Raw genomic sequence first — 15,467 nt, forward strand, 5'->3', positions numbered from 1 at the left:
CTACTTGTCTTGTTTCTTCTCCTCCGAACACATAATGGAATTAGTCTCGGACAACGTTACAATTTCTACCTCAATAATTATAGTATCTTTCACCTTGAAGCCCTTTGATTCGTCAAAGAGATCACTTCGATGCATGAAGATTGGGAATCCACAGGTTGAAATCCTGGCACAGAAACAGACACTAGCTGCAAAGATAAATTTTGAAGGAAAATTAACAAAAAGAAAAGAAAAGTAAAAAAATAACCCAAAAAAAAAAAGTTTCAATCCCTCTAAAAAGAAAAGCTCTAGCAGTAAACAAGCTCATCCAAATCAGCTGAGAGTAGGAATACAATTCTTACCTTCGCGTTCAAAGTGTTTACCATTGACTTCATCCCTTACCCTCACCTTGAATTTTGCATACAGTTTTTCAGAATCAACTAGGTTCAGATACAGAGCTAGGCTTTTGCCTTTTGACTTCCAATTTCCTTTGGGATAGAGAGAGAGCTTCCTGAATTCATTATAAAAAGAAACAAATAATAGCTTGCCTTAGAAATCAAATGAGCCAGTTTCAAATTCAGAACATTCAAGTTTTTTTTTTTTTTAAAAAAAAAAACAAAAACAAAAACACAAAAATGTTGATCATACCAGTTCCGCCCTCCAATCTTAAACTCATCGGAGCATAGATATTCTTCACTATCTGAAAATTTGTCAACCTTCCAAGTGTAAATTTTGTTACTTAGTAACTTTGTTGTGGACAGACACTCGCCTTTGCCTGAATATTTCATAACGAAAACCTCTGCTCCAAATACACAGGTGTCATTGATGAGGTACCCGTTTGAAGGATTTTGGAACTTCTTGAGAGAGAGAAATTTCTCAAAACCCCATTCTGTTTTATTCCCATGGAAACGCCTCACTGGTTCAGCATCTACATAATATATAGATATCTCTCTATTTAAATATTATGTTGCTATATCAGATTTCAGAAAATTGAATGCATAGTAGAGAAACTACCTTCGACAGTTAGGTACTTGTCACGTATATGATCAAAGACGAATAATTTAAAGTTCACAATGATCTCCCAATCAGAAGGAAGATTAGCTGTGTCGTCGGATACTGCGAGGTATAGTGAAATGTACTGATCTTTCCCCTTTCTTTTCTTATTCCCATTTGGATAGATTGACAATTTCCTGAAAACCCAAAAATACATAAATGTGATTTACTTGGTTTTGATGTAGAGAACATGTATAGACTGAAGAGTATGGAACAGAGAAAAAAAAAAAAAAAACACACCATTTATAGCCGCCAGCTTCAAAAACTCCTGATTCGTAATTTCCAATATTTTTCAGAAGCATAGAGAAAGACTGTATCTTGAAGATATAATGCGATGGGTGGACATCACGCAATGTTCTTTTAAGTTCTGCTACAGATTGAAGACGGACAAATATTTAACGTCACCAGAAATAAAATATAACTTACCAACTGCGTCAATTATGTTAGATGACATTTTTTCTGCTGAATGTAAAATGAAGGAATTTATAAAGTCTTGTAGCTTTATTGGTGATGACTTCTGCTAGGCTTAGGTGGTAAAATATTAAAGGACTCCATGTTTATATATGCATCCAGATCAATCTGGATGATTCAGTAAAAATTCACTTGGCTTGCTAAACGCCACTTTTCATAATCAAAGTACTCTCCCACCAAATTCATTTACTTTTGTTCATTTGTTGAAGTTCTTTACCAAAACCTGGTTAAGTTGTGTATGTCTTGTTGAAGGATCTAAATATTAAAGTAACACCCACTCGAACAACTTAAGTTTTTAGAGTACATGGTTATCAACATGGTATCAAAGCTAAAGGTCTCGAGTTCAAACACCACAATCACCTAATTAAAAATTAAAAAATATGTGTTGGACAAAAAGAAGGCCACACGTAAAAGGCTTGTTGAATGATTTAAATATTAAAATTCCCCCGTTCTAACAACTTAAGCATTTAGAGCATAATGGTTGTTAACATGCATATGCAGCTTTATACTTTTGGGCTTTGGACATTCATTGCATTTATTTTTTGGAGCTCAGTAGGGTGAATCAAAATGGTCAAAACAAAATAAAATCAAGCTTAAACTTCAACAATAAATAATATTCTTTTTCCTAGGTTGAGCTAAGCATTAAGCACTTTGAACTTCAAGCCAAAACCAAACAAGAAATGCATTCTCTCCCTTTTTTAATATATAACAAGTGAAAACTTCATACTTCCTTATAGATTAGATTGTAGTTACTCTAAGAGTTATAAGAGAAGTTTTAAAACTTTCAACTCTAGAATTCCTATTGGTTAGAAATTCGAAAGTCCTTAACTAATTAACTGCATGGGATAATAATAATAATAACGTTAAGGAAATTAAAGTAATTAAAGATTATAAGTGTTAATAACCGTTAACAATGATTTAGCCAAACAACGCATTTAGGGTTATACTTATTGACGAAAAGAAGTGATAAAGTTTATAAATATGTAGGTTGTGATCGATTAGGGGAAAAAATCAATCAAACAAGTTCTCTTCTTGTCTCAAAACACCTACATATTCTATCTGCAATCATATTCTCTCTCTGCAATAATATAGTCTACTCCTACCATACATATTCTCTATTTCTTATATTCAATTTTGGAGTAACGTGATATCAAAACTTGGTAAAAACTTCTCTGTGATCATGCACATAGGGAACAAATGGAGTTGTATTTTGGAGCTTTTGGTGGATTGTAATTACCTACACGTAAGGGAGATTTCAAAGGCTTTAGGACAGCGTATTGCGTGCCTCTCCATCTAACACGCCAGAACTATCTTTCTCTAAAATAAGATCTTTTCCATTCCCTAAATAGAAGTATTTTACAATCTGAAAACTAATATCCCTAAAAGTTACAAGATGAAGATAGTAAAGCTAGGAAGACAGATTATATCACAAATTTCTCATAAAACAATGCTAAAAAGAACAGCAGCTTTTTCCACATTCCTTAGATAATTGTAAGAGTCAAAGAAAATCCACATCTACTGAGAGAACTGGCATCCATAATGGAGTTCATGGAATTTAGGACCTTCAAGTCAAATCAACGATCACGAATGAACAATAAACAACAAATAACAAAGTTAAGAAAAAGAGAACTCTGAAATATGGCATTACACTTTCCACTATGTTTGTCTGCATGTATAGAAAGAAACGATATTATATTACATTTATTTATTAATGTAATGTAAAGGAATAAGAAAAATAAATAAATAAATAACTTTGCGGGCTTTGAATCACTTACTATCCGCATTAGACATCCCTACTATGCTTTTTAGGTTCTGAACGATCACTGATGCCATGTTGAGATAGCGAAGCAGATACAAATGACTTCCTGTTTATACGAGCATATGGATCAAAAAAGTACCCACGAATATCAAATAATTCTACAATTTACTCTCTATCATGATACGTAATACACTGTAATCAATATAAACCCAAAATTCATAAGTTTCTTACCTTGGAATACTGACGGAGTAACAATAAATCAACTTTGAATCCAGAAAGTATAAGCCAAGAGGACTCTGAAAACAATTATTAATTGCATGAAAGCCGCCTAACAGAACGTAGAGGAGGTATTTATAATACAAAAGTTGCATAACGAAACCTAACACATAAGGAAATGTCCCTCTAACAATTACGAAAAGGAAAGTAGGAGTTACTTTCCATGACAGAAAATGCCGTTTTCAATCAAGAATGGAAATCACTGTTGAAAATATAAAATTACCTTAAATTCTTAATTATTAAAATTATCTTTTACCTTTTTTTTTTTTTTTTTTCCTTTCTCTTTTACTAATTAAATTCCTTTAAAGTTGTATTCCCTTTGTTCATGATTAATGGAATCTTAATTCTTTCATTTTTCTTTTTTTCTTTTTATTTTTCCACAACTCAATGTCGGTATCACATTCAAAATAATATAAAGACCCGAGGACAGTTGTAATTTTATTTTGGTAAAGATATTATCAATTAATAATTTTTTTCTTTTTTATTTTTTTTATATTTGTCTCATATTTATCTTTCTTATACTACTCTTTGATTAACATATTATTTGGCAATGATTTTTTTTTTTTTTTCTTTTCTTATTTGCCTTTTGATTTGAACAATCTATATTTATTGATTTTTTTTAATAAAAATTCAAGTACACTTTGGCCCTAAGATGAAATCCTGTCTCCGAATAAAAGGGTAATAAAAAAACAAGCATTCTAACAGACCAGCTGTACAAATTGACTTAATCAGGATTTAGAGAGAGAGAGAAGGAGGGTGATGAAAATCAAAGATTTAGGGGCTAAGACTTTGAGTAATTAGAAAATTGATAATCAAGATGAACATGGACCTTGGTTTCAAGTGGAACCTTGGTTTCAAGTGGCAATTACCAGCATTCATTTATTGGCGTTCGTACTGAAGATTGTTGTTGCTCTAAATCAGAGGCATGTCTATGAACTGGAACGTAATTAGAATTGAGTTTGGGTTAAGGTGCTAACAACCATAGCATAACCCAAAATTTTAAATATGCCTAGTGGTAGATCACGTACATTCCTAACAAATAAAGAATAAAAAAGTAATCTACAAATTGCCTAATGTGTTATGATATGTTTAGGAATTATTACATATAAATGGGGTTAGGGTTCCATATCTACTAAGAGGCTAAGTCAAAGTTCCATATTTCTTAAAAATGTGGTTGACTAAATTGATAACATGGCACATGAATTATTACTGTTTAAAACTTGTGGTGCCTAAAATGCCCTTCTCACTATTCCAGCACATTTACCTTATTGCCCTCGTTTAATTTAGTCACCCAACTCTAAAGCATTGTTGCCCTAAAATACACTCAGTCGTGCATCACAAATCCAGCGAAGCAAGACCAGGCAAACACAGCATCACCGAACATGGAACCCTAACCCTCCCTCATCTCATTCGTGAAGAGCCCTCAAAAGCCCTCTCTCTCTCTCTCTCTCTCCCCCCCTCCCCCCCCCCCCCTTGTGTAACAGGATTAAAGTGTAGCCGTTGAGCCCTAACCCTCATTCAAGCCCTCTCTCTTTCCCCCTCTGTAACAGCGAAGCACTTCTCCACGTCTAACCGTCATTGGTGCGCCCTCTCTGTAGCCCAGCAAAGCACTTCTCCACTTCTGCCATTCATTTATTGTTGTTCTAGTAATATGGTAAGTACTCTCTCTTTCTTAACACACACACGTTTATTTTTTAGATGATTATGGTCCTGATTTAGTGTTATAATTTTTATTTTTTTTTCCAATTGGATGTCTGATTTTCATCTAGGTTATGTTTATATATATTCTCCTCTTATAATTTCTATTATGCAATCATATATATATAATTTCTATTCTGCAATCAAGATTGTTGTTGCTCTGTTTGTTGTATATGTTTGACATGTGCGTAACAAATGTTGCTCTCTTGTGCGTGACAAAATTAATTTTTAAAACTCAGTTTTATCCCACCAACAAAGGCAAAATTTTCCTAAAGTAGATACTTAATTAATCAAATGTTTTTTTTATTTTTTATTTTTTGCTTCTTCTTTTGTAATTAGGTTTGCTTGTTTTTGAAGAGTTCATGCTTTCTTTATATGTTGACTAAGCTGATATCCCAAATGTTATCCTACAATCTTTCCACTAGCATGGATTTTCATAGTTAAAATACTCAGAATTTGCTGAAGAAAACATAATTAAACACGATAAAAAACAAATTTTCATGCATGTCCTTTGTTACATACATCAGATTATAGTTCAATGTTAAATATAAAGGCATAATATACATAAGATAACAAGCAACCCAACTCATATGTGTGCCAAAAGCCCCAAATACAATCATTTTCTACATTCAGTTACACAAAAAACCACAAAGCTTTACTTTTCCAAGTATCCCAAATTAAGATACAAATACGATCAGAATCCTTATTCATATTTATAATTCTATATTGAAAATCACTAACTTGTATTTGAATTGGAATATCCATGTGCATGAAAAAATCATACGTGACCCTAGTTGGAGGAATAAAAATTCCTAAAAGATTGTAAAAGTCAGCATCCTTCCTTCAATAATATACAAGTGATGGGCCCTAACTTTCCAGTTCTTGAGGTAAAGAGTTAAATGGCCCAAAATTATTCCCCCCCCCCCCCCCTCTATTTTTAGTGCATTACTCCGTGTATGTCTAGCTTACATCAGCTGCTAAGAGAGGAAGACGGAAGACAGACAAACTTTGAGTCTGTTCTTAGATTAAAACTCGTATCCAATTACACCAAGTAATGATCCTGATGGATTTTTGGAACACGCCTAAACTTCAATATCATTCTTTTTAATTTTTTATCTCATTTTCTTTGTCCTACATTAGTTATCAGTTTGCATTTCTTTGATTAGCACCAATATGAAAAGGGTGAAGTTCCAAACAAATTGATTTCCCATTAGATTGGCAGAAAAGAAAGTTCAAGCATCTTACAACTAAAAATACTAAGGACAGCAGCACTGTTTATTTTCCTAAACCTTTTTTTTTTTTTTTTGGTTCTTTGAACCAACCAAACACAGCTCTAAACCAATCAGAGGTCTTGCCTTTTAAATTTTATATAGTTAAAAGCCACAGCAAAGTGACCAAAATTTAAGAGGGTGTTTTTGGGTAGCTAGTTTCTATTGCTACAAATGCAAGGAAAAGGAGCAATAAAAGCAAACTGATAATGATACTTACGAAGTTTAAAGGCCATCAGTGGACTGTTGGTAGACCAGTAATTAATAAATAATCTCCTATTGTGTACAGAATCACAACACTTACTCCAAAAACATATATATATATATATATATATATATATATATATAATATTGTGAGTTGAGTTGAGAATTTCACTTGACAGAGCTTTGATGTCAAATAAATAAAGAAAGACAGGTTTCATAAATGAGGAGTGAAGAGGTTGAGGGAACACTGACAATATTTCTTTGTATTTTGCTCTGTTTTGAAAAGGCTACATGAGAGAGCTCTCTCTCTCTCTCTCTCTCTCTCTCTTTGAGGTGGATCTAATTTTTTTGGTCCAAAACTCTGGCACTAATATCAAACCAAAGACACCACCTTTATGTGAAGGTGAATACGGATACTACATCTCTTTGCACCAGGAAAGGAATCAAAATCAAAATCAAAATCAAAATCAAAATCAAAACAGCTAATGGGTGATTTAAAGTTTTCAATGGGAAACAGATAAGTGCAGTACTACTAAAGTCTCTTTTAAGAGAAAAGCCTTCAAACATGGTAGAGTTTATAGATTTTTGTGGGGATTGCTTCATTAAATCTGCCTATGCTCTTTTAGCTGCATTATATATTTTTTCGGAATCGAGATATACATGGTTTTACCCCACTAATTCTCGGAGCTCCCAAAGAATTATTTGTACTCATGAAAGCGTAGTCTCAAAGAATTATTTATACTTATGAGGAATCCAATTTTAAATCTGGTGCTTTATGTACTTTTAATTTTTGATTTTCAATTGTATCCAAACATCTTATTGTTTTATATTTCCATTAAAATGGTATCTCTCTTTGATTTTGGATCATGTGTGTGATTATGAAATTATATGTTGATTTGTAAGGTTGCTTTCAGATTTGGACAAAAATAAAATGAAATGCTCTTTGAATTATTGACTCTCAATTAACTATGTTGGCAGCTTATTGCAATCGATTAGAATGATTAATAAATTCTTAAAATTTTGTTTCTTGTGAGGGAGGGTCTAATTTTGTAATTTTGCTTTAATGGTATTTGATAGTAACAGAAAAATTCAGTAAGTTTATATTTATATTTGGTTTTATACTAAGTCACATAAAGTGGTAGATAAAGCGCAAAAGCAACAAAATTAAATTACAAACAAATCGTGAGAATGGGAGCTAGATTTACACCTGTTAAAAAGAATTGTATGACCAAGATTTTAACACAAACACACTTGCCATAGGCTAGCTACACCTATTGTAACTTCTGCGGCTAGCTATTGGTCACTATTTGGTGTTTGTTTGAGTGTGTTTGGATCATAAAAAAACAAACATATTTCAGCCACTACATGAATAGCTTCCCAATGAGATTGAGGAAAAACTTCAAGACAAAATGGCTGAGCTAAATCTAGTTTATGATTATGTTAAGTGCTGTTAGGAGGAGATTGAAATAGTACTAGACCGTCAATAAGCACATCAATCTTAAGAATCATAGTGTGAACTATACTCTAATATAGGTCCATAGAACACGTGTGCCAGTAGGGGAGAGAAAACCCTAACGTACCTCGATCTGGAAGGAGAAAGAGAAGGCATGAGAGAAACGGTATAATAATACTTGTTTAACCTTCCAAAAAAAAACCTTTAGGAGTCATCCAAACCAACATGAATTTGTTCTGATTTTTACAAGAGTTGGGCTGAAATATTTAAACATAACACAACTTTGTCATATATATATATGTTTATACATGATTTTAACACACACACACTGGCCATAGGCCTAAATACCACACATTCATTAGTACATAATGGAACACATACACAAAACTAGTAGTAAGCATGATGCAACTAATAAGCTCCATATGATCAAAGTAGTTTCACGGCTTATTGATCATTAAGCAGTAGTTGCCATGGACTAATATAGATATATATTCAAAGCATATAGTTTTAAATTTTTAAGCTCATTACATCAGCAAACTATAGAGCATTTCATTTTATTTTCATCCAAATCTGAAAGCAACCTTACAAATCAACACATAATTTCATAACCACACACATGATCCAAAATCAAAGAGATATACCATTTTAATGGAAATATCAAAAAATAGTTAAAACCATTAACACTAACCACCATTATATCCATTTGAAATTTTAAATTCACATTGTCAGTTATAACCAATACACACCACAATATTGCTCGATAGCTATGAGTAAAATCAGCTATATCTGTATCCTCCTATAAAAAGAGTCAGAATTTATCAATTTTTTACTATTATTTTTTACATGGAAATTGAATCCTTATTTGGAAGTGACATGAGATACCACTCAAGCTGAGTCACTTGGATGGGGAAGGGTGGTAATAGAAGTGGAAAAAGTAAGTAATACAAAAAATAAAAAATAAAAAATGGTTCCTATTAGAAAGAATTCTGAAACTTAACAATTTGTTCAATTTTAAGATATTTATGGGAATCTTCCATGCCCACATAGTCAGAGGGCCAAAGAAGAATAATTTCATTTGTTTTGGTAGCTTTTTTCATTCAACCTGTATATTCAAGGCTCTTTGATGACTGCAGACTAAATCCTCAGCAAAACCTAATTAGTAATGTGTTTTATTGCCTGTCCCCAAGAATCATTTGTTCATATACAAGAATCATTTGTTCACATAAGTAGAACTACTAAATACATACTGGTGCAAGATAATATATCAAACCAATTAGAGTATTCTGCCACGGTGTAACATACCACCAACTCAGCATATCAGCTGATCCTTAGCATTAATCAACTACTGAACAAAGAAAAATCAAAACCTATAATCAAATAAACTAAGGCACAGTTGAGAAACAGCTTAAAAGTCAGAGACCTGAAGAAACTTAATTTACTTCATATAAATTATCATTAGATGAATTATGAATTATGCCACTTGTGTGGCTTTGAAGTCTTATTATCCTAACAACTAACTAGGATTATTTGTGTTGATGAATCTGAAATATATGCATATTTATATTTGTGGTATTGTTCATTAAAGACTGATACACTTTTAATCAAACCTCCTCTAGTTCGCCATCAATTGAAGCAAGTCTTAAGCCCTAAATGATAACACACGGCTCAGATTCCTTTGTCTGATCAGTAAGCAAATCGTAACTTTTTCTGTTCAATTCCTTCCTCTTGATTCCTTTTTCACACACACTCGCCAACACATGCACACATATGTATATGTATCTGTGTGTATATATTGGACATATTGCAATTGGATTTTATTTCTTTTCATCATTAATCTATGCTCCTTTGCTTTTGAAAAAAGAAAAAACATATATAAGTATTTGATGGTGGACTTGTTGGATCAGTTTACGAGCCTTTTAGGATTAGTCTCAACATGGAAATCCAAAAATTTTGATATCAAATGCTTATAAAAAATTTGAGATCAAGTTTGGATTTTAGTGGATTAGGACCTTTAGATTTTATTTATTTAACGTCCCTAAATCATTTAAAATTAGATAACCAATACTATACTAAAATTTCTTCAAATTTTAGCAATTTTTAAAAAATTAAATTAGATGGAGACCTCTTAGCTTGCCCTGGACACCAAAGTAGGCAATAGTTCAATCATTCCCTGCTGGACTGAGTGTGTAGCATATAGGTTTCATCATCCCATTTTGTGGAATGTGGACCTCAGTTTTAAAGCAAATTAAATAAACAGTGCTCCATTGATGTGGATTATTATTCTCTTAATGGATTTGTCAAAATGACTCAAAAACATGTGATCTTGGAGGCATACTTCATTAAGCAGAAGAAAACAAGTGTATAAGAAAAAGAAAAGTTGGAAAGGATAAGCTTAAAAAGCTTTCTTTTATCTCCTAGACTCCAAAAATAACAATGAGCAACAAGTGTTCATTTGAATACGTTTATAAATCATAATCTAACGTAATAGATGGGTATTTTATATTAATTAATATTTCTTTGTCATAATGGGTGATGTGTGAAAATCATTTGTTGGTCAGTTATTCAAATTCCAACCTTTGTTAACGATAGCATTCTCTATATATTTAAATTACTTCTTCTAAGTTTGATCTAGTGTTATGTGTGTATATACATATACACATTACATACATATATATATACACACACATATTCTATTTCTTCATTCCATAGTCTTAAATCTTTAACTAGGAATTTAGGAGTTAAAATTCAAAGCCACCAACACATAGGTAGTCCAATTAGTTTTTATGTATAATTAATTATTATAAGTCAATTTAGATCAAGAATTATTCAAGATTGTTGCCTCTTTCTCAAATGGCATGTAGAGTATACCTCTGTGTAATGTGTCTTTAGGCATCTACGCACATGATAGGATTGATGCAAAAGCTAGCAAACTCTATAAATGAGGCTTTTTTAATATATGTATTTAGTGTTAATTTATCAAAAAAATGTATTTAGTATTAATTTATTATTCCAACATTCCCTTCTACTTGTCTCCCCCATTTTCAAGACTTACACATAAATTATGTGTGTGAAAAATATTCAACACTTTGCTCTCTCTCTATTTAACTCTCAATTTTTTATTTTCAATTTATATTGTCCCATTTAACTCTCAATTCATCTCATAATCTCCTTCATCTTGTATATGTGTTTGTTGTACACATAGTGATACAATTATCTACTAATCAATGGCATTGATTTTGTGGTTGTATTTTGATTTGAAAAAGGTCTGTAGTGTGTGTTTAGGAAAAGTTTAATCTTGACACCACCTATCCCTATTGAGGGAATTGGTAGTGTTTTGCTGTAAATAGATCTCTAAATTACATTATATAATTATGATCTTTAATTGTTTTATATTTCATTATTTTTTGAACTTCATATTTAGTTTTGTTTTTTTTTAACTAATGAGTCAATTTTTGAAACAGTTGGAGAAATGGATGAGAGACAAATTATATGCTATTGTCGATTTGATGGGAAAATTGACAAAAATGAGAATGGGGAAATTACATACATCGGCGGTGTCACAGACCCTTTTATGATAACAACAACAACAACATATGAATCATTTATAAATGAGTTACAACAACGTTCATCTTCAAACATGAGTGGTAAAGTCATATATTATACCACCGAAACTAACAAGAATGAACTTTTGAGGATGACGGGAGAATCTGGATTTAGAATGATGCTTGTAGCGAGTGGTCCCATGCTAAATATATATATGGAAGATGCAACGCCTGTAATTGCATGATGCACAATTCCTACTAATCATAGTGAGAGGTAAGACATATATATTTAAAGTAATACACTAATGTATGCGCTGCATAGGTTATGTGATTTTCAATATACCTTTTTATCCACTTGTAAACAATTTGTTGAAGCCACATCGCCAATTGGTCTTCCGCAAAGTGTTGCATCAACGTCTTCATTTCCTCCAAGAAATGCGCATCGGGATTCTTTACGACACATTGATGACATTCTTTGCGTGGATCAGCTTTTTGACAGCCTAAATGATTTCAAAGATGCACTCATTTTGTTTGGTCTTCGTAATCATTTTCGGTTCAAGTACTTGGACAATAGCAAAAACTATTATAGAGTTGTGTGCGAGGTTAATAATTGTCCATGGAAATTGTCAGCTGGTTGTAAAGGAAGTGGTGATATAGTGAGAATCAAGCGGTTTAATAATGTTCACACTCACACTGCTTAAGACAATTCAGATTATAAAGCCATTTTTAGGTCGAAGGAAATGGGTCGAGCTATTGTGAACAAGGTTATGGACAATCCTAAATGCACCCCTAAGACTATTTCCATAGACATAAACGGTGAATTTTCTGCTAAAATGACTTACATGCAATCGTGGAGAGCTAAGGAGTGTGCACGTCATATCATTGAGGGAAATCCCAAGGATAGCTATATTTTAGTCCCGTGGTTATGTGAACGAATAGCAGAATATATTCCCGGGACAATTACATCGTGGGAGTGCACGGATGATGGGAGATTTAAGCGAGTGTTTGTAGCTTATGGGTGCTCCATACGAGGTTTTATCAACTATTGCAGGCCCATGTTAGCAATCGATGCTTGCCACTTGAGTGGCAATTATAAAGGAACAATGCTTGGTGCAACGGGGTTCGATGCGATGATGGCTTGTGGCCTTTGGCGTATGCTGTTATTTCTTCTGAGAATGATGATGATTGGCATTGGTTCTTGAGCAAGGCGAAAGAGATTCTAGATGGTTGCATTGTGACAATCTTAACCGACAGGCATCGGAGCCTAATAAGCTGTATTAGAGATATTTTTGGCTCCCAGTACCACTCATGGTGTCTTCATCACCTAACGGCGAATTTTTCTACATCCATTCTTGGGAGACAAAGTTTAGGATCGGGTAAAGAACAAGCAAAAAAATTACTCGATAAAATTGCATATGCTCGAACTGTAGATGAGTATGAGAATGCATTGGCTGCCATGTGGGTATTTCGAGGGGAGTTGTGCGATTGGGTTTTGGCGAATTCACCTGAACATTGGTCAAATGCTATGTCTACTTCCAAACGTTGGGATAAATTATACACCAATCAAGCAGAGTCCTTCAATGCATGGGTGAAAGAAGAGAGGGTTTTTTCAATCATAAGGCTGATGGATACACACATGCAAAGACTCAGTAAATTTTTATACCAAAAGAGTTTGGACATTCAGAAGTGGACTATCCCGGTTGGGGATCGTATTGAGGAGAAAATCCAAAAAGAGCAAGAGTTAGCACTTGGTTTTCAGTCGATGCGTGTTTTGCCTACTGAGTGTACAGTATATAATCGAGACAGAAAACCATTCAGGGTGGTATTTGGCAGTGAAAATTCTTGTAGTTGTTTGAAGTGGACCATGAGTGGGATTCCTTGTTCTCATGCATGCTATGCCATCCATGAATTATCTTTAAATATTTATGAGATGGTTGATCCATGGTTTAGGGTTGAAACACAACAAAAACTATGCGAACATCTCATGTCTTCTGTCCCCATGCATGATATGCCGAATCTAGCTGTTGTTGTTATTGCTGCTGCTGCTGACGGTGAAGGTGCTTCCCATCTTAGGCCTCCTACAGTAACACGTCCCCCTGGATGACCTCGTATTAAATGAATCGAATCACACTTTCAAAATGTAAGGCCGTTACACTGTTCGTGATGCAGCGAGAATGGTCATAATCATCGAAAGTGCAAGGCTCCTATACCTGGATAAAATAGTTATATAATTGCTAATTCTAGTGGAGTTATTTCGTAAGGTGTTAAGGCCTTAAATATGGAATTATTTTGTAATTACTATTAATTCCTTGGAGCTCCGCTACTGCATTAGTATAACTATGTTGTGATAGTATTTCTAACTTATTTAGAAAACATTTCTAAGTATGATGTAACTTATTCTAAGTTGAATCTGTATTATTCCTTTGGTGGTTTATTTTGGTATTGAAATTATTTTCCTGGGTCCTCGTATGAGTCTCATGTGGAGTGTTATTTAAAAATCATAGGTGTGTGAGTTTTATTTAAAAATGATAGGTGTGTGAGTTTTCTGGCAGCTGGAGGGCCATGAAAGCAAGGAGGTTATGGGATTATGTGACAATGGACGGGCTTACATGTAACATGCTTACGGAAGGCTAGGAAAATAACATCATATTAAAGTCATTATGACTTGTTTCCTCACAATGCCAGAGCATGCAATATACATATTCGCATAAACTGTTCTCAAGTGTCTAATTTATCATATGCATGCCAGAGAGCGTCAATTAATATAAATAGCTTTTTGAAGTTCAATTCTAGTGTTTATCTTTTTTTATATTTTTTTTAATGGAGAATTGTTGCAGATATATTTTTCCCCAAAATTTGTACCAGAGCTGATCTTCCTATTATCCTAAATTGAAATATTTAGGGTGAACATTTATTTACAACAAATGTGAGTGATTCTTATGCTGTATTGGCTATCACAACCAGAGATAGCAGCTTGGTGCCTATTCAGCTTACTGTTATTTCAACCACAATTTACCTCGTGAGTTTCTTTCTTCCTCACTTTCTCTGTGTCTCAAAAATTATATGAACACTGTGTTTACATTATCAACATTGTTTGACAGATAAGGCTGAATGGATAAATCAGTACAAAGGGAGAGTGTTCTGGTCGTCGTCCTACCATACGTTTGAGAATGTGCAATTTAGGCGAGGGTCAAGTTTTACATTTGTAAAAGCCACTGCTACCTTTCACTATAAATATAGCTAGGGCGAGTAGGGATCGTCCCAAGGGATTGGAGTCGGAGTTGATTGTGGAATCGTTATTAGGGTTAGTAGGTCGAGTGATTAAACAATTGGTTGGTAGGTTGATTAAAGAGCAACAAAATTAAACTAAGTAATTGAATGCAATGGAGATTAAGTAAAAGAGAGAGAAGAGTCTTGGGGTTTAGGGATCACCACCAAGTAATGCATTTCTATATTATTGACAAGTGATTAATGAGGGCAATTAGGGTGTTACAATATTGGTGTGTGTGTATTTGGTTGATTCAACAAGCAAGGATGACTAATTAAGTATACATTGTCTAACCAACATGCGAAAAGCATAATATATCTAACAATTAAGTATATATTGTCTAAATAGCATGTGAAAAGCACAACATATCTAACAAATCATTGGTCTTTTTCATTAGGCTTACAATCCAAATACAACACAAGATTAGAGACATATGCTACTTGCATTAAAAAGTATGGAGCATCAAACAACTAGCATGGATTGTCTTCTCATCTAATAT

At 33.4% G+C, this 15,467-nt stretch overlaps 2 protein-coding genes across 2 annotated transcripts; one reads left to right on the forward strand and one right to left on the reverse strand.

Moving 5' to 3' along the window:
• LOC132301363 (uncharacterized) lies at positions 1 to 1,483 on the reverse strand. The gene is made up of 6 exons (XM_059798621.1): positions 1,456 to 1,483; positions 1,270 to 1,399; positions 991 to 1,166; positions 625 to 904; positions 339 to 487; positions 1 to 185 (listed from the first exon to the last, which is right to left on the reverse strand). Exons 1-6 carry the CDS (start codon positions 1,481 to 1,483, stop codon positions 1 to 3), a joined length of 948 nt encoding a protein of 315 aa, XP_059654604.1.
• A 10,957-nt stretch (positions 1,484 to 12,440) lies between these two features.
• On the forward strand, positions 12,441 to 13,804 carry LOC132301364 (uncharacterized). The gene is made up of 2 exons (XM_059798622.1): positions 12,441 to 12,703; positions 12,799 to 13,804. Exons 1-2 carry the CDS (start codon positions 12,441 to 12,443, stop codon positions 13,802 to 13,804), a joined length of 1,269 nt encoding a protein of 422 aa, XP_059654605.1.
• The last annotated feature ends 1,663 nt before the right edge of the window (positions 13,805 to 15,467 follow it).

The sequence above is a fragment of the Cornus florida genome, unplaced genomic scaffold (assembly GCF_030987335.1).
Source record: "Cornus florida cultivar Cherokee Brave unplaced genomic scaffold, ASM3098733v1 CherokeeBrave_3.0.0_Hap2_Chr03, whole genome shotgun sequence".
Taxonomy (NCBI): Eukaryota; Viridiplantae; Streptophyta; class Magnoliopsida; order Cornales; family Cornaceae; genus Cornus; species Cornus florida.